The sequence below is a fragment of the Mercenaria mercenaria genome, chromosome 5, assembly GCF_021730395.1.
Source record: "Mercenaria mercenaria strain notata chromosome 5, MADL_Memer_1, whole genome shotgun sequence".
NCBI lineage: Eukaryota > Metazoa > Mollusca > Bivalvia > Venerida > Veneridae > Mercenaria > Mercenaria mercenaria.
In genome coordinates this window covers 90,795,612-90,822,405 of record NC_069365.1, presented here as the reverse complement: position 1 = coordinate 90,822,405, position 26,794 = coordinate 90,795,612, and the positions used below count along the sequence as shown (strand labels likewise).

At 33.4% G+C, this 26,794-nt stretch overlaps 1 protein-coding gene and 1 long non-coding RNA gene across 7 annotated transcripts; one reads left to right on the top strand and one right to left on the bottom strand.

Moving 5' to 3' along the window:
* Positions 1–6,009: 6,009 nt before the first annotated feature.
* Positions 6,010–22,979, bottom strand: LOC123557911 (complement receptor type 2-like). 4 transcript variants are annotated; one of them, XM_045349694.2, is made up of 9 exons: positions 22,848–22,979; positions 17,837–17,977; positions 16,159–16,274; positions 15,735–15,770; positions 13,940–14,122; positions 12,464–12,643; positions 10,030–10,254; positions 9,312–9,677; positions 6,010–9,164 (listed from the first exon to the last, which is right to left on the bottom strand). In XM_045349694.2, exons 1-8 carry the CDS (start codon positions 22,865–22,867, stop codon positions 9,664–9,666), a joined length of 915 nt encoding a protein of 304 aa, XP_045205629.2. In that variant the 5' UTR covers positions 22,868–22,979; the 3' UTR covers positions 6,010–9,164; positions 9,312–9,663. The 4 variants fall into 4 exon arrangements, with proteins under 4 accessions (XP_045205629.2, XP_045205630.2, XP_045205631.2 ...); XM_045349695.2 differs by lacking the exon at positions 22,848–22,979 and adding an exon at positions 21,719–21,873; XM_045349696.2 differs by lacking the exon at positions 22,848–22,979 and adding an exon at positions 19,990–20,143.
* Positions 22,980–23,132: 153 nt separating this feature from the next.
* Positions 23,133–26,497, top strand: LOC123557912 (uncharacterized). 3 transcript variants are annotated; one of them, XR_008371127.1, is made up of 3 exons: positions 23,133–23,497; positions 25,404–25,597; positions 26,217–26,497. It is a non-coding gene; the product is annotated as an uncharacterized LOC123557912 (long non-coding RNA). The 3 variants fall into 3 exon arrangements; XR_006687721.2 differs by having other exon boundaries at positions 23,135–23,513; XR_006687720.2 differs by lacking the exon at positions 23,133–23,497 and adding an exon at positions 23,570–23,724.
* Positions 26,498–26,794: the final 297 nt, after the last annotated feature.

The following is a 26,794-nucleotide window of genomic DNA, read 5'->3' as shown; positions in this document are numbered from 1 at the left end:
GCCTCCCCACGGCGCAAAAAACAGCACGGCACAAATAAGCTTGCGCATGACAAACACACAAATGTATGCACACACAGGTTTATGAATGGCCAGTGTACATAGGTACGCGCGCACAGAAAAATACACAGACAACGAAGACAAAACTTTATTAAACAGCTGATAGACATTAGGTTCAGAAAGCATTAACCATTATTTTGCTCCATTCATTTACTATTTAATTGATCTGTCAAAACATGTTCCCGGCTTTCATGTTAATCTTATATAGGCTCGAACAGAATATAATGAAAGCCGGGTCCATTTTTTGACAGGTCAAATAAATTGGACAATAACAGGTTGTTATGCTCAATACATGCATTAAAGTAATAGTTAACATGTTTTAAGACAAAAAATACTCATTCGTACCTCAGTTGCCCTCGTCATTTCTGAGACATATTAGGACATGCCATGGTAATACTATCAAGTAGAAAGTTCCTCTGATGAGCAAACATATAATACATTTAGTGCCGCAAGGTAATTTAAAGGACTACTGATAGCAGACTTTCTGTCAAACGGTTCAAATTATCTCGGTTTTCATGTTGTCAAGATATTAATATTATTGATCTAGACCTTAATAACCAATAAACTGATTTTGATTACATATCTAATCTCATTTCTTCTTTCCTCCTATGACGTTTAACCCTTTGTTAGCAATGAAAGCTAACAGAGGTCCGCGGCAAAATGCGGTCGGAAATGTAATAACCTCATAACCTCAACAGATAGATATTAAATATGCCGTTCACCATGAGCCGATGGCACATTGTAGAGAAGTAAAGACAGCAAAGTATTATTTCTGTCAAACAATTCACTCGGATATCATATCCTTGTTAGTGGTAAGAATTGCAATATTGATCAGATACTTGGATACGAAACCTCTGTGAAAATATTGTTTGAAGCATAGGTCGCAACCGAGTCTGTTAATGAGAGGTAATAAAAAGTGCAATACCCTCCAATATGGATCTTTGCAGGTGTCAATATCGGGACAATTTTTGTGATCATGTCAGCGCGTGATGTTAACTTGTCAAAACTGAGCCATGTTACTATGTCAATATGTGGCGTTAACTTGTCAAACATTGTATTATTACGTGAAAATGCTATGTTCCTTAAACAACTATGTCGCTTTTGAATAATAGAAAAATAAAAGGGTGTTAACTGTTAAGTAAGAAAGACACGATTCATTAAATACCTTCGTACATTATATTTTCTAAAAGTTTTATTTTGTATGCAATAGGAGCATTGAGATTTCCATACAATGCTTTCAATACTTCCTGAAAAGAAAACACGATGCTATTTCGATAGAGCATGCAAAAGGAAAGAAAAAGGACTATTTATATATGGATATACTTGTGCCTAGACCTGTGTAGGCTTACATTTGATTTGATAGTAATCAGGCTATATAAACCAAGCTTCATAGAGATGACATTTGATTCTTTGCACTATTTTAATACGATAGATTTTACCGAATCAGTAAGAGGGAAAATTAACAAATATGATGTTTAATTAAAGACGCCAAAGGTGTTAGCATTCAGTAGTAAATCCCCTTACTTTATTTATTTCTTATGTTAACGCTATGATCGTTTGAAAAGTTTTTAATATATTTACGTTTCTAAATAGTGGTTTTATTAAAAAGATACCTTAACCAGGCTTGGAGTAAATAAAACTTATCAACACAACACATTTGCATAGAGCATAAATCCAGACTTAAAACTAGAAATAATTCCCATTAAATATGACTAAAAGCATGTTGCATGACATTTTAATATGCCTCAATAAAAGCCATTCTTGAAGTATTACAGATGTTAAAGTTCTTTAATTTTATCGATTAATTCATCAAATGTTTCTATAGCAAAGCAGAATTTAGATAAGGCACTAATTGCCTTAAGGATCTACAGTGAATAAAGTACGCTCCTTCCTCAATTAGCATTATTTCACTGAAAATTATAAACCCTTATAAGCCATGGAGTTTTGATTAATCCTTCTCCACTACTCCATATAGACTTCACTTAATAGGTTAATGTACGTCCACGTGCTGTTTGATGATGATATCAGAATTAAGCATTGATAGGGCAGACAATCTAAGGTCCTCAAATTCTCTCCGATTCATGTTTTATACCGGAATGACTTTTAACAAATTCTACTTGATATTGATGATACATATTCAAAATCTTAATAAGAATTGGCATACTGTCAATAACTTTTGTCAGTAGGTAAATATTTTAGTGTAACTGGATAATATTGGCAATGCATTTAAAACACATTATTAGCCATTATGATCGAACAATTATCATCGAACGAATATCTACATTTCAACATTCGATCCATTAAGGAACATATTAATGAATTCAGAAGAATATTAAGTATCTGAGGTTTTCAGTAAGGCAATCAGTATGATTTTTTGGTAATGGTTAATGAACTACCCACTCGATGTAACATTAAATGCAAACCTAACAATCTTCTGTGTAATGTTCATTTATGTGACATTTTTATTTTTTTTATATATTAAAAAAAAGATTAAGATATTATGCTATTTCATTTTTCCTCAAGTATTACATCTCGTAATTTTGTTGCTTGATATAGTGCACTGGATGACTTGACACTATAAAATTTAAAGCTAATACTTTGAATTAATAAGACCTTCAGAACTGAAAAATATATTCTATTACAAACTAACTCAGTTTTCTAGAAAGGATTGAAGAGGGGACCACGGTCTTTATTTACATCCACTTTCAAAGATTTCGGCACAAGATATTTCACTAAGCTACATTTATATATCTTTTGAATGTCCGTTCACCGACAAGACCTTTCAAGTTTGTCTGACAGAGGCAATGATATCTAATCTAAATCTTGACCATTTTCATCTCAACAGATTTGCCAATTTTCCAGAATAATTACAATATTCTAGGACAGGTTTCCTGTAATGTTTTTGTGGCTGTTTTAGCAAGGTCTGTCTTGACCGCAAGAGCATGAGTGGACGAACGTTTGTTAAGTACACAAGAAACTTTTCCAAAATCTTATTTACAACGAGAGTTCAAAGTTAAATTTAAACACTCGTTTTACTGGAGTTTGGCCTTCAATGTTTATTTATATTACACAATATCGTTTCGCGAAATTACATCCTTTGCATTATGCAAAGCAATAGTAATAACTTTCATAAAAACCAACATGAAAATAGTGCTAATTATCAAAGTTAAAACAATCCTTTCGAACTAAAAATAGGTAATAAAGCAAGATCATCAGCTTGTGCCCTTTCCAGCTAATTGACAGATACATTATTCATTCCTCATGTACACTTCATACTGGATGTATGTTTTCATCAAGCAAATGTCCATTCACGGCCATGATTTCCGGTAGTTTCGTTTGACACTGACAGATATATCTAATGTTAAGCTGTAAACATGTGGTTATAAAAACGCCAATGGTGGCGGCACATCTCTAATGGTCTTTGTTTGTTTGTTGTCCCCCGCCTTTTTTCGAAGAAAAAAATGGGGGCATAGAAATAGGCTGCGTCCTTCCGTCCTTCTGTCCGTCCGTCCTTCTGTCCTTCATTCAGTCCGTCACACCTCGTATAAATGTTCACCATAATGAGACGACGTGTCATGCGCAAGACCAAGACCCCTACCTCCAAGGTCAAGGTCACACTTAGAGGTCACAGATTAACACCGTCTGCTTCGTGTCCCGTTCATGACTGCCATTCATCAAAGGATTTTGAAATTACTTGGTACAAATGTTTCCCATAATGAGACGACGTGCTATGCATAAGATCCAGGCTAAGGTCAGGGTCATACTTAGATGTCAAAGGTCAGATCCAAGAATTACATTTTCCGGAGCATTTCTTCTTCATGCATGGAGGGATTTTGATGCACAGTTGTTCACATCATGAGACGGAGTGTCATGCGCAAGAACCAGGTCACTAAATCAGAATTACTTCCCTTTGTTGTTACTATAAATAGCTTATATTGTAACTTTTTTATTACTGGTCGTAGAGAAAAATCGAGACCACTTTTCTGTAGTACAACATGCATGTTACATCCAATTTTTAGGTGTATTTTGACACAACGCTACCTGGTAAGGGTTATTGAGTCGACTTAGAATGTTTCTTTCTTTTCTTTGTAACTTTTTTATAATTGACCATAGGGAAAAATCAAGACCACTTTTCTGTGGTACAACATAGACGTTACTTTCAAATTTTAGGTGTATTTTAAGGTATCTCGTCCTGGTAAGGAGTTTTTTGTGGTCTTGTTGCTACTATAAATAGCTTATTCTTGAAACTTTTTAAACTGGTTGTTAGAATTAGATATGTCATTATACAGAATATGTTTTACTGTAACATCTACATGACGGGCATATATTGTGACATTCTGACACTCTTGTAACTTTTTGTTCATGCCAAGATGCTGTATTGACATGCAGTATGTTTTGTGGGAAAAAAAGCCTTAGGCGGGAAATGTTCGCAAATCTGTTACAAACTCTTGTTTGTTTTGGGTTTATCGTCGTTTTTTAACATTATTTCAGTGATGTAACGGCGTGCAGTTAACCTAACCAGTGCTCCTTGATTCTGTACCAGTACAAACCTATTCTCCGCAAGTACCTACCAACTTCCCCACATGAATCAGATATTGAAGACGAATGACTTCAGACACAATCTTATATTCTAGATATAAAATGCGACAAGACTCAATGTATTAGACATTACAACTAAGGCTGATCATTGAGCGTTTCAATAAATACAGGAAAAAATTAAGTACACTGGACTGACGACTATTTGGTAAGATTATCCGATAACAAAACAATTTATTCATATTACACAACTATTTATTTTGGAACTGTATCTTAACACCATTTTCACAACATGAACGTTTTCATTGACTGTCATACCGACAGTGCGAACGTTTGTTTGCTGTAAGCAAGATACGTAAATTGTTCTGGATATTAAATAGATTATTCTTAATAAACAGAACAATTTTGTTACAGCTGATTGTAAATTCTACAAAATGATCTGTTTACCGTTAATTTCAAAGTAACACCACTGTCAAACAATTTCAGTCCAAGGTTCTTGGATGCATAGAACTCAACCAAACAAACAAAAAGCAAACTTGGATTGTTCGAGTTTATTCAAGACAAGAAATGGAATGTGCAACATCACACACCCTTCCCAGTCCCCGCCTTCGGCACTACTTTAAGTGGGATCCTATTACACATGCACATGATCCCACAGAAGCAAAATCGTATCTGTCATAGTCTCTATAGTGCTCTTTTTCTCACCAGCTTAATAAGAATTCTCTTACAGCAAAAATGAAATGTCCTCCCCAAAGGACAAGAAAATATAACAACACAGAGTCCTAGTACGGGGAGAGTTTTTACAACCGCCTCACGTCACTTAAAACTGCTGTGGTGATAAAATCTGTGAAAAATAGTTAAGAAGAGCAAGATAATAGACACGGTTTGATCGAGTTTACATATCATAAGTAATGAACAGTGCAGGCCCTTCACACCCTACATAAGATCTGGTTTGAGTGTATTTGTATAAAAGTAAGAATGAATGTTCTCCCTTATCCGAAACGACCAGAAAATATGACAATACTGCGTCTAACACGGGAAGACCCTTTAAAATCATTAAGCAGTAAACGCAGCAGACAAAGACATCAAATTCTTATACATGGCTATGGTATAGCATCAATATATTTACAAACATCTTAAAACGTTGTTATGATTTTCAGGCCGCTGCTATTATCATAGCATCTGTAAAATATCTGTTATTGTCTTTCAAATGGATAATTTCCTCAGGTATATAATAACAAATGCATTTGACTACGTTTGGCTTTGTTTATAATATGTCAGAGAAATCGTTTGTTATGTATATGCAATACATATGATAATGTTCATGTTATTTCTCGTTATTTCCCATGTTCAATGATGGTTATGTCAGATATTCCAGATGCTAATTATAGGGCAGATAAATAAGCTTTTATTGAATTCACTGTTTATGATTAACTCCCTTTATTAATCAGAATGTACAAAATTGAAAGTAGTTACCATGTTATTATGCATATTCTCTCAAAATTCTACTAGCGAGATCAAAGTAAAAAAATGGCCAACTTAAATACAACCTATGAGCCACGCCATGAGAAAACCAACATAGTGCATTTGCGACCAGCATGGATCCAGACCAGCCTGCGCATCTGCGCAGTCTCGTCAGGATCCATGTTGTTCGCTAATGGTTTCTCTAATTGCAATTGGCTTTGAAAGCGAACCGCATGGCCTCTGACTAGACTGCGCGGATGCACTATGTTGGTTTTCTCATGGTGTTGCTCATATAATCAACCAGTGAACAATAGACAAATAATGCAAAAATACGTTCATAAATATAGATATTAATATCAAAATATAATACAATGTCATAAATATATACAGTTTGGGATGGCATGCATGTACCCCCTCTCTTACACTTGATAGAATGTCAGTGATTTCCATGAAAAATAAAAACATAATTGTTCCTACAGTGCCATGTGATAGCTATTGTCTTCGTTATTTAGGAGGTTGGAACATAAATAATGAATAATGCACGGCAGATCATTGGTTAACTGCCAATATAGAGAGATTGACGTTTATACTCATACAAAGGCAACATGCCTAGCAGTAAACGCAACACACACAATCATTCAATTGTAATACATGGCAAGTGCATAGCATACTCATATCTAAAAATCTGATTATGAATCATGTACATAAGTAAAATCAATGTTGGATATATATCTGTATCATAGCTTAATATATATATTAGGCATTGTAACTAAAAATATAAACTTCAAGTAGGAGCTGTCTATATTAGATATATGTGTAGTTACCTGCATCAAAATACAAGGACTGAAAAAATTATTAATACATCATTTCCTGAAAAAGAGTTATTTGAGCTGAAAAAAAATGATCCCGGGTAAAATATTTGGAAAAAATGGACACAACTCTGTTTAGACTTTATGATAGGCTTAGGTGGCTATTGACCTAGAACCTCATGCAAACTATGCCCTTTTTACCTCTATGCATGGAAAAAGCATGCATATTTGCCACATGGATTAGCAACCTGAATACAAAACTATATAAAGATCAAATAATTGATTGCCCTGGTGAAAGTGGGACATTCCCTGTGATGAAATTTGTCAACAAACAGACGATTTTTTTTTAAAAGTCAAAACCCCCAGAATTTCACATGGTGAAGTATGTTGGTAAGGCTACTGCTGGAAAGAGAACAATCTCAACTACTCATACATATGCGTCAAAGTATGGGAAAATATCTAGAAATATGAGAAAATTGAAGAAATCAATTTCAGAACTGCTAGATGCATAACTGTGTTATCATGCTTGGCATTTAACATAGATAGTTTACTTTTCCTTTGTACTGATATAACATGTACAGGATTAGGGTTACAAACGGTGTTCACTCAACAATTTCACTATATAAACAGATTGTTTCCCTTGTGTAAAGAAGGCTTAGGGTAAGTCTCTATATATATTACATAGTTACATAATCAGACTGAAGTACTGTAATATTTCTTTGGATGTATTAATGTATGAGAAGCATATTTTGAAAAAGGTTACTCTTGTTTCCTTTAGGGTATTGTAAAACTAATATTTCCTTTGTAAGATGATATTTAGTATTGCAATATAATCTTTAAGATATTGTGCTTAACGCTCGATCTTGAGTAGGAATTGCTAAACTGTCAACGCTCATAGTACTGTGTACATTAAACATTTAAAAAATGTTTTATCTTCAAAATATAACCGTACACTATATGCACAAAATTATTTCAACCTAAAAAAAGCAATACATATTGTAATCTTAAACATTCTTATAAGTGTGTTATGTGCTTTTAACAACATGAATAACCATGATAACGAAACATTGAGTAACAGTAACAAACACACAATAACAATAACGAAACATAGAATAACAATAAATTAAATGGCTTTTACAATAACAATGATCATATAATGTACAATGTGAATATTAACATACAGAATAATAATAACGAAGTTTTCGATATAAATAACAAAACATTGAACAACAGTTGACGTTCTGTTTAGTTATGTCTCCCAAGAACACAGATGTAACTCTTTCAGCCCAAGTTACAACTTTAGTGGAACCATTTCAAGCAATGAAGGTACATTTACGGAAAAGATACCGTTAAAACCTGAAACCCTTAGGGACTTTAGCAGAAACTGATGATCATTGAAAGTCAAATAGAAATATTTGAAGTACTCGTTTGTATCTCAAACAGATTTTCCAGCTTAAAATTGTGAATAATGTATTTAACATTAAAAGATGTATACTGTTAAATGTAATATGTACAAACAGGAAAAAAGAGTTGCAATTCCCGTATTGGAAACTTTGAAATATTCCCATTTCCCTATTCAGACCCTTTAAATAATATAAACATTCATTAGACATCTGTATCACCAGCGTCAATTTCACTATATTGAATAACTACATTTTGGCCGAGGACATGCCTATTGTCTATTGTCTGTTAAAAAAGGCGTTGTAGCATTTCTTTCTTCGTTATCATCCGGAGCATCAGTTACCGTTGACATTTGCTGCATAATATCATCTGTATCATCCAATGATTTGTTCTGACTCCGAACAGTGGCACCAAAGTCCTGATGACTAAGTAGAATACCATTAGATGTTTCCGACTGACTCTGTAAAGTGCCCCCAGATGATCCCGTCTGTCTCGGAAGAGTGCCATTAGATAATTCCGACTGATTCGGAAAAGTGCCACCTGCAGATCCAGACTGATTCTGAAAATTGCCACCAGACGATTCCGACTGATTCTGAAGAGCGCCACTAGATGTTTCCGACTGATTTGGAAGCATGTCTTCAGATAATTCCGACTGATTCGGTAGAGTTCCACCAGATGATTCCGGTTGGCTCGGTATGCATGATATCCCGGACTCTTCCACAGGCGCTTTGTCGTCCTGGGCTGTCTTTGGCGGTGCTGTTTGGGTTGTTCGTGATGTGTCATCGGCGGTAGGTATGGTTTTTGGTGTTGTCTGTTGATCTGCGCTATCAAAGATCGTTCTGTTTTGAACAGTGTTGTTGTTGTTGTTGTTGTTAAAAATATTAACAGTAACATTTTCTGTAAAATATAACATATGTATTTATGTACATTACTTCAACAACTAAGGACTAAAACATTTTAGTATTTGCATTTCAATTATTGTTGACTAATTACTATACATTGTACACCAAAATATAGCTGACATAAATAAAATGCAAGTCATACCCGGGGTTCTCTGTGGTGTATCTGTGTTGCTAGAGGAGCCAGGGGGCTCCTTGCTTTGGCTGTTATATGTATTTGGTGCTGGTATGTCGCTCTCTCCAGATAAAACGACTTTTTCTCTAGGTTGTTTTTGATCACGCAGTGAAATTACCTCTTTATCAAGTAACCGTCTACTTTCTTCATTGACATTAAATGTTTCAATATCAATGTCACTATTTTTCTGTTGGGGTACCATATTCTCATACATTTGTTGTTTAAAACAACATATCAATCGTTTCCGAAACAACAGGTAAAGACATCCAACATTTGACGAAACGCTTACAAACAGTGCCACTCCAAGCGCTATTATAATATACTATGCAATACTTTCTGAAATTAGATAGTGCTTTATAACTCAATATACAATTTCTTAGATTCTTTTCAAATCTTTAAAACTGGAAAAGTATCATGTCCCGCTACTACAGTCAAACATTGAAATAAATTGCCGAACATTAAACTGTCTTCATATTTTTCTTCATTTTGAGAAAAATAATGTCCTGTTTCATTTGTCAAGTTAAAAAATCAGTATCTCTATATTTAATAACAACGGAGACTAAAAATATATTACAATTATGTTGTTTTTGCTAAGCATTTAATATATATAAAATGGTATTGAAACGTAATGACATAATGTGTTACGATAAGTTCATTTGTAAAATTTGTATGGTGCGAAATAACTTACGGACTGTGGCTAATTTGCCCTTAAGAAAACACACAGGCATGTATAGACTACCACTGCTTTCCCAATAACCTTCGTCGGTACAATTCCATTCAGGTTGCCCGTCCATTACATATCCTTGCTCACACTCTGCCCGTAATATATGTCCCGACACATACCGCCTTAAAGCTTTGTGTGAATAAAGCCATATGCCATTTCGAATTGGATGCTGCTGCATACACGTAATCCCTAAAACAACAAATGACAGTTATAGATTAAGCATATACTAGAATATATTGAAATGGTTTGATAACAAGTCTGACACCGCAATGGCTCTGTAATGTGTTTCACCTAACGTATTTTATCGGCACAAAGTTTACATTCTGCGTATTCCCAGTAATAACACGACACACAAAGCAAAATCTTCTGTCAAGTCGATACTAGGCCAGTACCTTCAATTATATCAATTCTAAAAGAGAGTTTAATGTTACCCTTTATCTGTCTACATAATTACAATAACTCATCCTCTTGCTAAGCAAAGTAAGAAGAGCACAGGTCCATGGATCGTATGTTTGATCTCCTGGTGAGAAAATGTTCTCCGTAACGACTGATAAAAAACAAAGACAAATATCAAACAGGGAACGCCACGTACCAAACTCGCAGCCTCCCCAAAACGAAACCTACTGCACGCAGACGTGCACACCACAAACACACATACACATACACGCACACACACACAAAGCCAACACATGAGGACAAAACGAACAAACAAAGGAACACAGTTACTTTGTGTCTGAATCATTCGTGCTCCACCTCTCATTCATTTAGCGAAGTTGGAAGTTAACTGCCGAGAAAATGTTAGCACTGATGAAGAATCTAGGAGAATGCCTACCATAACATAACTGAAACACTGTTGAAAAGTGGCGCCCACCACCTGCAGTATCGCCAAAATATTTTCCAAAATGTGCAGATTCAAGACATTGTTTTGTTTGCTTTCTATTCAAAATAAGGCATAATTATGTTGATGGTTTTCAACCCTTTCTTATACTAATGATAGATATACCCTAACCCCAATGTGTATGGGAGGGGTCTGGAACAAGGTAAAACTTTGATAAACATCAGTTTAATAGACATGTAAATGAATAAATTCAATCATACCTTTTCAAAGCTTTAAACTAGTATTTCACGAAAGGTTAAAACTAGAAGAAACTACTTCGGCTTTTCAATACATTTAAAAAGAGTTGTTTGTGAAACACATATGCCCTCATGGTGACCCGTTGGAAATAAAAAGGTGTGCACGCACGCACGCACACACACACACACACACACACACACACACAAAAATGAAAACAAAACAAAATCAAAAACAAAAACAAACAAAAAATCTCAACAATAGGGGTTATGTAATAACCGTAGGGTATCACTGTATAAATTTCAAAGCGTTCCGGAGTTACTGAAACCAAAGCCTTAATGCCTAATTCTTTTATCCTATAACCCTTCAAGAATGAATATATCGATAAACTATTGGCAGTCATCCTATGGAATATTTGTTCTTTACGCCAAAATGTTGTTCGGTCATTGATCGGATATTGTTTTAATCTAAACAATACTTTGACCTTGAATTTTATATACTGACTCCGGAACAATAGCGGTAATTTATTGATCATAGACGATCATTCTTATAAGGTTGTCAACAAGAGGTCAAAGTGTTCTTTTATTTCTCGTATTTTAGAATTTTTAGTCTCGAGGTTATGATTACATTAACATTGTACCTACTGACCCATTAATTAATACGTTTAATCATAAACTCCTATAGCAATCAGCCCAAAACATTTTTAAGTCTGAAAATAACTGTGACCTAGACATACCTTCCATTTCCCTTCACCAAACACGATAAGAGACCACAAGCAATCATGTCATGACACTTTTAAACTCAAGTGTTATACTGTATACAGTTTTTGACCAGAAACTACACTGTGTAAAATCTTCTCCAAAAGGATTATAATAACAACAATGCAACTGCAAACTACAATGAGTAAAGAGCCAAGAAAGTAATATCCACAAGCTGGTGTGTGTTTACAAACGAATCGGTACTTCGTAATAACAAAATTATTAACTGTAATCTAGCCAGATGATAAATAGTCTAGGCCGGACTTCAACAGAACCATGACGACACAAAGCTGATGATGGTTTATAGTATGGCGCATAGCTTTCTTCTGTCCTACAGACCTCACCTCAAGATGTCAGTAGAGTTTCTTGATTTACAGGACAGGCATCGACTGATGCTATTCTTTCCCTTGAACACCAACTTATCCAAGCATTCCGCCAGATTAGACACTCCAGAGAAGAGCAGATTCCAACGTCTAACGTCAAACCTATACATATACCTAACACTCTATCAAACTTCGAGTATATGGCGTTATACAAGAGAGGGATATATCAATATAAAAGAGCTTACTTTTGCATACAGGCAGAGAGTTCGACCAAACACCGTCACTATTGCAAACCGTTGTGCTTTTACCATGCATCTGATGCCCAACCGCGCACGACGTCACAACAACCGTTCCTGTTGTCCAAGTGTTTGAAGACCCATTGTGCATCCCATTTGCTACACTGGGTAGTATCTGACATTCCGGTTCTGCAATAGATTTAATCATGTATTCACTGTATACGTAAAATCCATCACTAAGTCGAAAGAAGCTGACAGTATGAAATTAGTAAATGTATAAACACTTTTCAGTGTCCTTTACCTTGAAACTAGAAAAGTATCCAGATACAAAAATTAATCCAAGTTCAAATCAAAAGTATTTTGTTCATATTACTTCTAATTGGGCAGAATTTTTATTTTGAAAAAATAAATTATCAAATCAATAACTCGAAGCTAGAACGCATAAATAAGGCTATTCAACGTGAAATGAAATAAAGCACCAATGTTTCCAAATGTCATCACATCAACAAAGATAACAGCGAACACTATAAGAATTTAAAACTGATATATATATACACTGACAATGTGAGTGAGAAACAGGTAAATGTAACATACAAATACAAATTTAAAACATCAAAATTTTTCGAATGGTGTGTGGGGGAGAGGGGGAGGGGTATTAGTATATATAAAATTCAAGCATTTAATGCATTTGAAACGAGAATAATAGGTCCACTTATTTACGGCATTGAACGTAGAAATAATTTTATGGTGTGCTATTTATTTTGCAATATTATTGGGATAATAATTTTGATGGAAAAATCTGTTATGTAAATATGTAAATTGTTCATATGTGTTTCAGATATAGCACGATCCGGTTAAAAGTAATCGTCATAGCAAAATAGTTACTAAAGCAATCAGTCATTACCCACATGATTTACTTACTCTTTTTCTTCTTTAAGTTATCTTTATGTTACAAATCTTGGTACAAGGTATATAAAAGATCTAAATCATTTGAATTTTGAAAATATGTTCAGGGAACATGTTAGAAAAATCCATGTGTTTATGTTTCGGCAATAAAAAAAATATAAAAAAAAATAGCTTGTCTTCAAGTGTTATGATTTTACATGTGGATGTTGTTTCTATTAAGTTAAGTTATTCCGAATGTTTTATATGACTGAATGTTTCAATGAAAGTTGTCTCTCAAACCCTTTATTAATGATAACCAATAAAGATGTTTCAAAAACATAAAAAATCTTATTACCACTCCAACAATTCTTAAGAATAATATAAACTTCAAGTTTATTGTCGTGTATCTGCAGAGAAATTAAGAGAAACACTTTGTTATTGAAACTGTGGATCAGTAGATATAAACATGTAGAGCTACAAGCCGGTGTAATGAATTTTACAGGTTAGTCGAGATACTGCCGACAATCGTAAAACATTACTCTGCAGACAATAAAAAAAACAATACTTTATTTTCCCGATATAGCAATCATAATTCCATACCTTTACATGTTGGGATGTCATTCGACCAGTACCCATATTGTCTGCATTCCCTATAGCCATCGCCGTGTAGTCGGAATCCCTTGTCACAAGTATACTCGATGACCTCCCCAGGTTTATGAGTATCCGTCAGGGAACCATTATGTTTCCCATGGGTTATTTCAGTCAGAACAGGGCATGCGGTTCCTAAAAATATTCCGAAAAGCTAGTAATTAAGGACAGGGCAGATGAAAACCTAGAAAAGGGTTTAAAAAAGATTCGCGCCTATTGAATTATAGATGCATATCGTAAAATAATATACTAGTATAAGATTACGCTTTCACTGATTTTTGTTAACAATGTTAATGAAACGTGTAGTAATATATGGACGATGTTTAAAAGTCAAAAGTAATCAGTCTGAATACCATGTCCTTGTCCTAATTTACTGACTTTTAACACCGTTTCTCTCTGCTGTCAAACACTTTTGTAAAAATATTATCATAAAAAATATATTAATATTCTGAGAGAGATCAGTTCCAGTCAACTAAGAATTGCGGAGACATTCTAAATAAAACTAATATTAAAATATTAAGATTTATCAGTACATTTGACCTTTCCATATAAGTTAACTGATTGTCTTAATGTCTTTTGAATATGACAAAGCATTTTACTACATTATTCCTACAGTGTTGTTGTGTATGCACCATGAACTGGTGTAAGTGTAAGCACTAGAGTTGTATCATTGCCACTGACCATTCCAGAGCGTCGTTTTGCCCTTGATGTCTGTTTGTTTGTGTTCATGCATGCGTGCGTGTTTGTGCGTGTGTGTGTGGTAACCATGTGTTCACTGCTGTGGATTGCCTTGGTTAGAAACGTAGCATTTCTTGTTGGGTATACATCCATGTTTTTTTCTGGCGTTGTTTGTGAGACGCTCTCCTTACTAGAAAGCACTTGTGTCAGCGTTTGGAATATGTCTAATGTGTTCGACACGTTACTTCTATTCTAATTGGAGTTTAGTGCATTCTGTTTGTTGCAGATTTGTTTTTATACTGCTGAAAGAAGCCTTATGTTGAGCTTATCGCGACGTCATCAAATGCCTCAACATCATTTCGATATATTAAACGTGAACAATCAGTATTTTGCACCCATGGCCTAGAGATGTTCAGTTAAGATACGGCCTACAATGCAAATGTCATTGCGTCCTTCTAGATTTAAATTTCCCCATAAGTAACGGTATTAAACAAACGAAAATACAAAATTTATATTCGTGTTTTACACTTTGTGGTCTCTTTTACGTATGTAAGTAATTCATCTGGCGGGAAGAGTTTTATATACACAGCTTGTAATAGGAAACAGGAATACGAATGGGCTTAGTAAACTAATATAACCATGTGTTTTTGTACGGAATTTCTAAGGCGAATCTTTACGTCTGTTTGTGGCTTTTTGTTACTTCTATGTTTTTACTGCAGAGATGAGTTTATGTATAGCTGTGCACATGTATACGTTAATACGTACATAAGTCTATATGGAGGGCTATGTGGCGCGACTGCGGTCTTTGAATGACGCATTTGTCTTTGTTTTGTTTTTAAAGAATAACATTTGTAAAAAGATCCTTTGGAAGCAACGAATGCAACCAAGAAGAATAATAGCAGATCCGGTTTGACTGAGTCTGTTCACGAGAGGTAATGAAATGTGCAACACCTCTCACGCCTCCTAGCACCGGCTTAAGCGGACCACTATTATGCATAGGTTGAATGGACTCCATGATCCCAAAGGACAAGAAAATATAACAACACTGAAGTAAGTTAATTGTATATACCTTGTAATTCTTTCATCTGCTGTTCTACTTTATGCCCTAAAATACAAAATTTAGACGCATGCATACATTCATAATGCCCCATGTAACAATTTATTTTCAAGTTATTCTTCTGCAATATTAGTTCATTTGCAGAACTTAAGCATTTTTTGTAATTTTCACCTGACCATGAATGATATAGGTGTGTTTAAGAGTGCAGATGCCTTAAACTCGTCAATTTTCCTTAGATCTTACTTAGAATTTAATATATGAGTTATACAGGCAGAGAAATTAGATTCAGGTACCTAGAATAATACGGCAGAGTGACATTTATGTGAACTCGTGTGTTAGATTTTCTACGTAATGTACAGGAAAAAAACCCAAAAAATGCCATCGCATGCAAAACATACATAGAGACAAGAACAAAAGAGAACAAAGCAATACCTACTGATACAAGTACTTGAGCAGTTTCTAGGTAACTGTGAAGATAAACAGTCATCTAAAATATCAGTACAAGGTCGACATATTCTGTAAGTTTCGCTGCAAAATTCAGTCGGTTCATCCCTAAAAATGATTAAACAATTATATTTTAGAACTATTTTACATTTTGGCATTGGCAAATAAATATTTTATCACACCTAGATTGAACTGATTTTACGTATGAATTTGAAAGACTAAAACTTGACTTTTACCCAATTTGTACAATATTGGGTTTAAAATCACATGGCCGTTCTGTATCAAAACCTTGATACAAAAGTAATTTTTATATCTTCAAAATGGTTGACAATTCACGTAGTCTAGAAAAGTTTCATAACAAATAAATTGAAGAGATGTTTAAGACTATCTTCTTTCCTGACAAAGTAAATGTGAAGTGCAGTATTGGTTTAGTAGTTAATGCTTTGGCCTCTAAATTCGAAGATTGTAGGTTCGAGACCCACTCGGGTCACGACCACACTTTCTTAAGTGACATGAGTACTGGCTTTTCCAGGGATTGGAAAATCCCATCCGAGGTTGATCTTTTTGTCTAAACACAAACATTTTAGCCAGTTTTGGATATATCTCAAACCGTGGAGTACACTAAGGTTATTAGGATGTGTTTAATATAGAATGGACATTATAAACAGTTCCTTGATCTGCAATGGAAAATTTGCAGGTATGCACGTATATAATAAACTGCTTTATTGTCGCAACTTTACTGGTAATATAGATTTAGTTTCCTAACATATCGTCTGGAAACCCAAACTAGACCGTTACAGTGACTTCGTATAATAATCACGTCAACAAATGTAAACATTTACACTGTATATAAAGATTATATATATTATTAGTAGAAAAATGGCGTAAATTATACGTTAAGTCATAGAAGAATAAAAAGGCCATGACCGATGTGGGAAAGGCGATGCAAGGTAAGTTTGTCCATGTATTCTATTCGAAATACTTTGTCTCACGGTTGGCGTTCTGAACACTTAAGGTAGTTCTGCACGTTTGATAAACCGGAAGTGATGGCGTAACGTCATTTATCCGGAAAACGTAGAATAAAGCCTGGATTCAGCGTACGGAAATGAAAATCGTTTTGTGAATTAATGGCAACTGTAAATAAATTCATTACAATGTCACTGCTACTATCTTTCTAAAGTTACAATATGATGATTAAAACATCTGACACGTATATAATTCAAATTAATGTCTTAAAATTACCGTGGTCAAATATTTTGAAAATCAGCACACGGACCTATATATTTTATTTCACCACATTAAAGGGGAATATGTTTATCTAGAATTGTGAGAAGTTCCGTTTAAATCTACATTGTAGAAAATTTTCTATTCGCAAACATGTTATGAAAGTTATGATTTTCCCATAGACTCCCATAATAAAAAACTGCGTGAAGTCCAAATTTTTCAAATCAGTCTAGCAAAAAAAAAAAAAAAAAAAAAAAAAAAAAAAAAAAATCAAGTACACGATCCTATCTCTTTTTATTTGCTAAATTTTCTAAGTATATTCTGAAGGTTTGAAAAAAAACAGAGTTTAATCAAATTCTACATTGTAGAAAAAAAATCGATCCGAACGTGCATAACTACCTTAAAAGAATGTACTTATAATGATAAAAACAAATCATATGACATACGTTCTGCAATAATCTCCGTGACAGTAAAACTTGTTTGAATCAGAGGCACCAACAATGTTGTACTGTAAAAGTGTGCTTATAACTGCTGTGACAAACACAAGCAATACCATGAAATCAACACCCATTCCCATCTTGTAAAATCTATAAAAGAGCAATTATACAATCAAAAATAAGACAAAGTAAACAAGCTAACACCCGCACACATATATCTTTTCACGTTCCTTCTGGCCATCTTTAATGCCTTGCGGATTATGACAAAAAGTCCTTAAACTTATTTATTTTTTATTTAGCAGTGACTGATTATTGTTTTATATTTTAAAATTGAGGCTCCTTTAAATGGGTCAACCGGAACCATTTTTACAAACTTCAGAGAGATTTGTTAAAAGGATGTTTCAGGTCAACTGTGATCAATGAGGCAGTTAATGAGATAACGGTTTTTGAAGGTGTTTCTATTTTTATCTCTGGTTGCCCTTTTAAAGAGGCCGACAAACTACAAAACTTGAGAAAGATCTGCACCAGAATGCTACATACCAAGTTTGGTGATTTTCCTTCGAAAGGTTCATGAGAACAAAAATTAAATATTGTACTTAATTTTTCATTCTATTAATAGTTCCTTTTGAGCTTATGGGTCAGGTGTGCAAAACAGAACAAAGTAGCCGGTACTTCCAGTAGAATAGTTGTGCCTCAATGTCTAAAGATCAAAATATACTGACTTCTTGCTAGTTCAGCAGCGGACAACAGCAGATCTACTTACACTTTAAGAAATCAGTGAAAATGAACTGTATGTTTTATAGGCAGGAATGACTTTTTTTACAAAATTTATAGTTCAAACATTGTTTTTATCCAATGACAAGCGATGGATTTTCAAAAATGTAACCAACTTATTTCCATATTATTTCATAACTGAAGAATTTGATCCACTTAATCATGAAGTAGTTCAAAATTAATGAGTATTCATTGTTCCGCCTTCTATAAATTTCTAACATTCATGGAGGCGGAGCAATTACAAAAACAGGGACTGCATACAAGAAATAATGTGTCTATGTAATAAACAAACCAAATATATAAATATCAAATTGTGTGTTTAGCTTCATTTTACTGCAAGCTGTACTTTCATAGTTCAAGTTTGACCTTTCTGCACCTTTCACTCTAAATCAATTACCTCTACTGGTCTAAAAATAAATCAGGGTGAACTTACTTTGTCTTGTTTTATTTATACATGTAATTGCTTAAATTTTACTGTTAGATCATTACGAGATAAACCTGCATATTATATTTTCATTGAATAAGAATATACATGTAATCCTGTGTTCTACAAACTACTCTATAAGTGAGCCGTCTACTATGTATTTATAATAACTAAATTTAAATCTTCCAGCACTGGATCAACCGCTGTTTTGCTAAAGGTTAGCACTAAAATGACATTGTATCAAGTTATAGTACTTCTCCATCATGAGTGAAGATAAGACTAGCCAATGAATTCCAAGAGACTGAAGAAGGCGTGGTTTAGTTAACTTCAGAGAGAACTTTTTGTTTCTTTAACCTGTCATTAAAATGAAATGGGGCATTTTAACTAAAAGTCGGTTATATATACACTTATTTAACTTCAAATGCATTAAGTTTTGCAATCACTACGCTACGCTCCGTTTCGGCAAACTTAATTGCATTAGAAGTTCAATACATTATCTATAACCTATACTTATGCTTCATTAATGTCGATTCAACAAATGTTATACGACATTAAATTCTGACATTACTTTATAGTGGTTGCGAGACATTCAAACTGGTCCGAATAACATCTACCTACCCCAATTTAATGCATACATGTATAATAATACATCACCGTCACACTTACTTCCATGGGAAATCTTATTGAAAAGAGGCAGACACATCAAAGTTACTTATGAGTCTAATCATTTTTATGCCACGGCTGGTTCTTTGTATATTCATGTATACGTTATAATACATTACAAATAAAAGACATTTCTATGGCAAAACAAAACATTTTGTTATTTTTAATACGCTATTAATAAAATCAGAACATACTATATTTAAGGTTGCGTGTCATCTTTGAAAGGGTAGGCTCGTTTTTCATGTAATTACTGTCATTGAATAACATTTTAAAAAATACCTGATAATTATATATATCATACTTTTTAATCTGTGCATCTGAATCTGTTCAAATTGGCACCTGAAGTTAATCATTTTAACTTCTGTTACAAACATACTCGTCTCATTGATCAATAAAGTATATATTAAAAGCTTGTCACACTATCTCAGCTCGTTTATAAGTTTTTCAATTTAATACAATTTAATCCTTTTGTTTACTAACGAACGTTACGTAAAAAATATGAAATACATTTTACAGCGTGTCTATTGTTTACTAATTGTCGGTTACGCATATTGGATATACTATGTTACAGTACGTATCATATAACATGACTGACATGGTTAAACGATATCTGGCATGTCGTCAGTTTTTTGCAAATTTTGAAATAATATCGAAATAATCTGGCATACGACAAAATATTGAGTGAAGTCTTGGAGTGGGGTCATGGAGTGAAGTCATGGAGTGAGATTTTCAAATGATGCTACAAAAACTAACATCATCATCATAATTATCATCATTAGTAGCTGCACTATTTCCAACAACATTCTCTTTCCACCACTTTCCTTCTTTATGGCTTTCATCATGTAATCAATATATCTGATATGAAAAAAAAAACAATAAGAATACATATGATTTTGACTCCAAAATCTCATTCTAACTTTTCACACCAAAGTCACTCCAAAATCTCACTCCATGACTCCTCTCCAAGACTTCACTCCATATTTTGACGTAAGCCCTTTTGGTTGGAAGTTATATCAATAAACAGTATATATAGACTTTTCAATTATTCTACTTTCAATACTGTACATACAAATGTACATGAATGAGTCTTTTTTCTATAGAATGTATTACTAGACTGTCATTGCAGAACGTGAGACATACAAACGGGAAAAATTAAATAAAGTAAATTAAAAAGCTAATTTTCGCGAGTTAAACTTTCAACCATATTTTGTACTCATCACATGAAAATTACTATAATTATAGATACATCACAGGGTAACATATTTCAATTGTCTAATTTCAGACTGAAAGAAGCTAATTATAATTATTTACAAATATCATTAATGATTAATTTTCGGAATCCCAACTACGTATGTTATATTTTCGTAACATGTGATCATGACATTTTATCTATTTATATCCGTTTGTCATTATTTACGAACATAAACGTATCAGTTCAGAGAGTACATTTAGCACCCCCACACATAACAAATTATTTATAGGATAAAGGCTTTTTCATACTCATGTTAGCCGAATTTGGCCGAGATTAATATCTGTTGTGTATTCCAAAGATATGACATAGGTGATAAAGTATATTAAAAAAAAACTACTGATATATTTTTTTTTTATTTGAAACGTATTTAATCCCTTTCTGAACCCCTGAAAACTGTTACAAATTATTCAATAATTAGATGACTGTCACGTTGTGACCAAGGTGCTCAGAGTGCTCAGAAAATAATATGTTTTTATAGAAAAAAAAACAACATAAATTCAAACTTCTGCTTAAAAAAAGACTCTGAACAGAGATCACCAGTGTCTGAAAGCCGTAGGTTTTATGTCCGAATTAAGAAACAATAATTCTTTCTAGTGAAAACAAAGTGAAAGTTTTTGTAGCTAGCGTAATAAATGATTTATAAGAAATAAGTCAAGCTGGTAAAGTGCGATGATAGAGTTTTAGAAAACGGTGATCATTACTCTTAGGTTCAAACAAACTGGTTCTAAAATACACACACCACATTAGAGTATTTACGGAAATTAGTAAGAAAAAATACCTCGCTCATCTATCGACCATTGTTTCCAAAATATGTATGTGCTGTATCTATATTATTTCTAGTTTGGAATTCCAAATTTTGAGATCATTTATCTAATTATATCCCATTTTATTTTTATCAAATATCAATCAATAAGGTCTCAGTATATATTAGCTAATATGGTATATTCTCATATGGTATTTTATTATCTATTTTAATTGGTCACCCTCCTACTGTGTCAACCAATCAAGCAAACAAGTAGCTAACACGTTTTGGCAGAGTCTGGTCTTTTTTAAATTAAGATTGAATGGACTCCCATGATTTCAGAGTACCAAAATGTCAAAAGTGATTTTATGTTGGAAAACCAACGACGATTTGTAGAAAGTGTATTTAAGTACAACGCACATACACTTTATTTTTTCCCGCCTTTTTCGGAGAAAAAAGGGGCATAGAAATGGACATTGTTTTTCCTTCTTTCCGTTCGTCCTTCCCGCTGTCCACCGTCAGAACTCTTCCATCCATAAAGGAATTTTGAAATATAAAACAAAATGCCACAAATGAAGACCCATACCCCTAGCTTCAGTTTTTTTATGTCGAACTTACCCCCTTTTTAATATGATGAAATATTTCAATATTTAGAAATACAATAACATTAGAATAAAAATACAGATATTTACATTGAAAAGCATTCGCCATAATGATTATAGATTTCCAGACACTTTCAAACTACATAACTTCGTCATGAATTATATGTTATATAGTTATGATTTATATACATTGTTAGTATGTTGTCCTCCTTAATTAGAAGACATGCAATATGTTTTGACGGGGACGTTGGTAACTCTGTTTCAAATTCTTGTTAAAACTATTTAGCTTTTTTGATTTAAAGCTGAAGATACCATGTTTTACGTACTGTTAGAAATTGCAAAATACCGCTTAGAATACACAGTATAAAATGTAACACCTCTCAACCCCCAACACATAACCACGCGCATTGTGTTCAGTCATATAAACGAGTGTCTACTTGAAGAAGTAACTTTATAGCGGTGCCTAATTGGAATATGACATCGCCTGCTGAAAAACGATTGTCGTATCTCCATTTTTTTTCAAAATCTGAAATGCTGTTTGTCCTGACACATCCCTTACTTACCTAGGTGGTCTAGTTTTCATGTACTGAAAATATCAAAATGTCGTATCTCCATATTTTAACCATCTTTTCCGAAACAGTATGTCTTATCTCAATCAGCCAATCAAGTAACAGAATGTTATTACAATCAGCCAATCAAGTAACAGAATGTTGTCACGTGATAAGAATTGCTAAATCTGAAGTGTCGTATGTCCAAAACTTGGGTTCTGCATTAAAAAATAAAACGTCGTAAGTCCAAATCATACTGAACACTCACTATGAGAAAATGTCATACCTACAAACATTAAATCAAAATTTTGACTGAACAACAAACGCTGAAGATAATTTAAAAGGCCAGGCCCCGCTTTCACTAACGTTCTCAAAGTGAGAAAATTCTCAGCTCAAGATTTTCTCAGAATAGTCTGAGAATTGTCTCAGCTGAGAAATTTCTCAAGTTGGCTTTCGTTAAACTTTTTCTCAAGTCTTGAGATTTTTCTCAGCTGAGCCGTAATTTTTTAAGACATAAGCGGCCAAACATCCAAGGAGCCGCGTGAACTTTCCCACGAACACGAGTGCATAGTTGGGGGCAGTGGATTTATTCATTTATTGAGACGAAATGAAGCGTTGAGAAATGTTCATAAACAACATGTACAGTTTCGGGATATATCCAAATTGTATGTTTGTACAAAGGTATGGCAGTGTATTTTCAAAATTAAAATTAATCAGCCTCAAGCCTGTCACTTTTGAACCAATCAGACACACAGTCGAGGGTACTACGTCATATTGCATGTGTTTTCTTTACCAAATATGGGATTAGGTAAACACAGCCATATGTTGTTACACTACGTGTGACAATTTTATGTTATCGGGCATATGTTTATGGGAATCCAGATATGCAGCCGTAAGTATACATTGTTTTGTGATTCACATATTAATTATGCTACTGCAATTAGTGTTTTCATATTAATGATTGCAGGGACATACATAGCTATGCATTCTCTACTGTAGGCATTTAAAACTTTGAACAACACAATTTGTTCACGATACTCATATTCTATTTTGTAGAATATCAAGCTTCTTTTTCAAAAGCATTTTGTCATTTCTGTCATGATTACAAATTAAGTCTGTGTCTAACGTATTTCGCCAGGTACTCTGTGAGTTGAAAGTGCTGCAAACCATGTACATTGTTTTGAAAATGCAAAATGAAAGTGAAAGTAGGTAGAGCTGTCAAAATGAAAAAAAAATGCAACATTTCAAAAAATATAAAAGTTAATTATATTTCATTAACCAGAGTACCTAGATAAGTATGTTAGACACACAACAAAAACAAATTTAGAGAAAAAATGTGTTTGAAAAAAAGATTGACATTTCTACAAGGTAGAATGTGGACAGTTAGAGGTACATGTGTTTAAGACAAAATACAAAGTATAACCAAACAAGGTGACCTTTATAGAAAGTACCTGTTACTTGTTTATATGTGCTATGAATATTATTGGTCTGTCAGGTATAATTTCCATTTATGAAAATTTACATGAGGGGGTCTCGAGAAAAAGCTTTACATGATCCTAGTTCTACTTTTCATTAATTTTCTACTTTCACTTTCAGTTTGAAATGTGTTCCATTTTTTTTAAATTACATTTTTGCAGCACTTTGGTTTAAACATATTTTATTCGTCTATATACAGCTACATGAAAAAATATTGAACATAACAAAAATGAAAAGGATTAAGCGGAAAGCAGGTTAATGCTTACTGAAGCTTTTTCCAGCACTTTCACCCCCCAGACTTCTGAATAACCAATATGTTATGTTAGACAATAGTATAAACATTAGTCTCACTTGAGATGCAAACAACAGGTGTCATATATAGGCCTAGCTTATTCCTGTTTTTAAATGTTGCAGGTTTGTAATATATCATAACTTGAGACAGGACTATATAAAAACTATTTTTGACACAAGCATGGTAACAAAATATATTTTTGAAACAGAAGTTTGAAAATCTGTATGACAGTATAATAGCATTTTATGATGAGAAATTTCCAATCAGTAGAATATATATTTGTATATTAAAGCTTTTCCTTCTTTTTCTGTACACTTCTGTATATTGTAGATCTAAATAGAGACATAATATGAAATTCCTCAATAAAATGCTAAAATATGTTGTTGTTTTTTTGAAAATCATTATGAAAGAAAAAGCTATTTCAATTGTAAGGCATCCCTGAAGTGTCACAGATTTTGATAATGGTTTTAAATGTTCATTGTCAATGCATATGTTTCAGAGTATGCTATTTAATTTTATATGTTTATATATTTTATATGTGGTTTATATAATACATACCCACACACAATTTTATTAAGATTCTTGTAGATATCAAAATTATGTAGCTAATAATTATAAGCTTATGTACATACACCCAATAACCATTGATCTTGTATACCTAAGGCTCAGATTAAGTGTTTAAGATTTTCTATATTATCAAACTCTTTGACAATGTGTAATTTAAAGATTGATATTCCTTCTTATAAATGGAATAAGGTATATTTAAACCTGGTTACAGAGCAATTTTATATAATTTATATCAGGTCACAGCCTGCTGATGAAGATCTTCAGCTTATACAGAGGTCAGGCTTGAGCTATGTGCTTATTCAAAAGATGCTAATGACAGTGGATAATCCATTCTGAGTTGTTCTAGGACCATTCACCAACGTTTCAAAACACTGATGGAACTGAAGGCAGTAGGTGTACTGGTGTCTGGCCTGTGATTTCAAGTATAATAGTATGTATTGACTAAGTTAGTCTCAATGTTTCCTAAATTTGCAAACTCTATTATAATTCAAACCATGCTAGATTTTAATTTTACTCAAAAGGAAATAAAGGAGAACAATAAATAAAATCATGCTTGCAAAATATACAGAAACCAAATTGATACCCTGAATGGAGGCACTTCATTTACAAACATTTGAAATGGATCTGTCTGATTTTGACCAAGTATTGGTTTTGGTTTGAAACTTTCACTTATGATAATTTGCATGCCTAGCTCAGAATATAAAGCACTAGACTATGAATCAAGAAAAGTTGTAAGTTTGATCCTTTGGCTGTGCATGCAATATCTTTAACAGTTTGAGAGAAGAACATGTCTGAAGTCATTTGTCTAACATTTCTTACTCATTTACAATAGGAAGTTGTCTGTGAGCACAAGTCATTTCTAGTAAAGAATGCAGGAACACTTGAAAGGTTAACTGAACACCATTACATGACTGAAATACTATGGCAAAATTGAATCATATTGAAACAAAAACCAAAAAAAAAGGAAATTTTGCTCCATAAATGCATAACTAAAATAAAATTTGTGATAGTGTACTGTATATAACATAGAAAAAACAATTTCTTTTCAGATTGATGTACCTCCTCCTGATGTATCTTCTTGAATACAATATATCTGCCATGTGGAAGGAACAAGCTGCAAGATATACTGTGGAAGTGGGGGCCTATGTAAAAAACATTTTATTTAAAGAATATAAGAAATCTGACACTAAACTACTGAAAAGGTGCACAGGGGACATTTTTGTGTGTATAGACTTTCATCAAGATTCTGAGAAAGTTGATTTATTAAACAAAAATAGTCATATTGTGTCTTCAAAGCTGAAAAGATTAAGATCTTAGGAAAACATTAGGACTCAAGAAAAGTAATGGGGTTATGAAACTAGTGTTCAACATTTAAAATGTTTTTGTTTTTTTCACTACATTTTGTGAAGAGGGTTCCATAACAAGATGTGACATATTGGTAAGAATGAGATGAAGTTTATGAAAAAATGTATTTTGCTTTAAATGTGCAGACTTTAAGTTACATAAAAATCAAAGCTGTAACAATAAAGCTTGATTAAAAAAACACACTGTTGAAAACTAGCCTTCATGTAAATGTCACACTTTTTTGGGTGCCCAGGGGACACAATTAGCTATATAATTTAATATA

Bases quoted from the DNA above. Each gene is read 5' to 3' on its own strand.
- LOC123557911 (XM_045349694.2), bottom strand. From the start codon at position 22,867: ATGAAAACTAGACCACCTAG. The intron at 15,771-16,158 runs GTAGGTATTGCT...TTTGTATTTTAG, and splicing joins CTGCTCAAGTACTTGTATCA to GGCATAAAGTAGAACAGCAG. The intron at 12,644-13,939 runs GTATGGAATTAT...AATCTATTGCAG, and splicing joins TGACATCCCAACATGTAAAG to AACCGGAATGTCAGATACTA.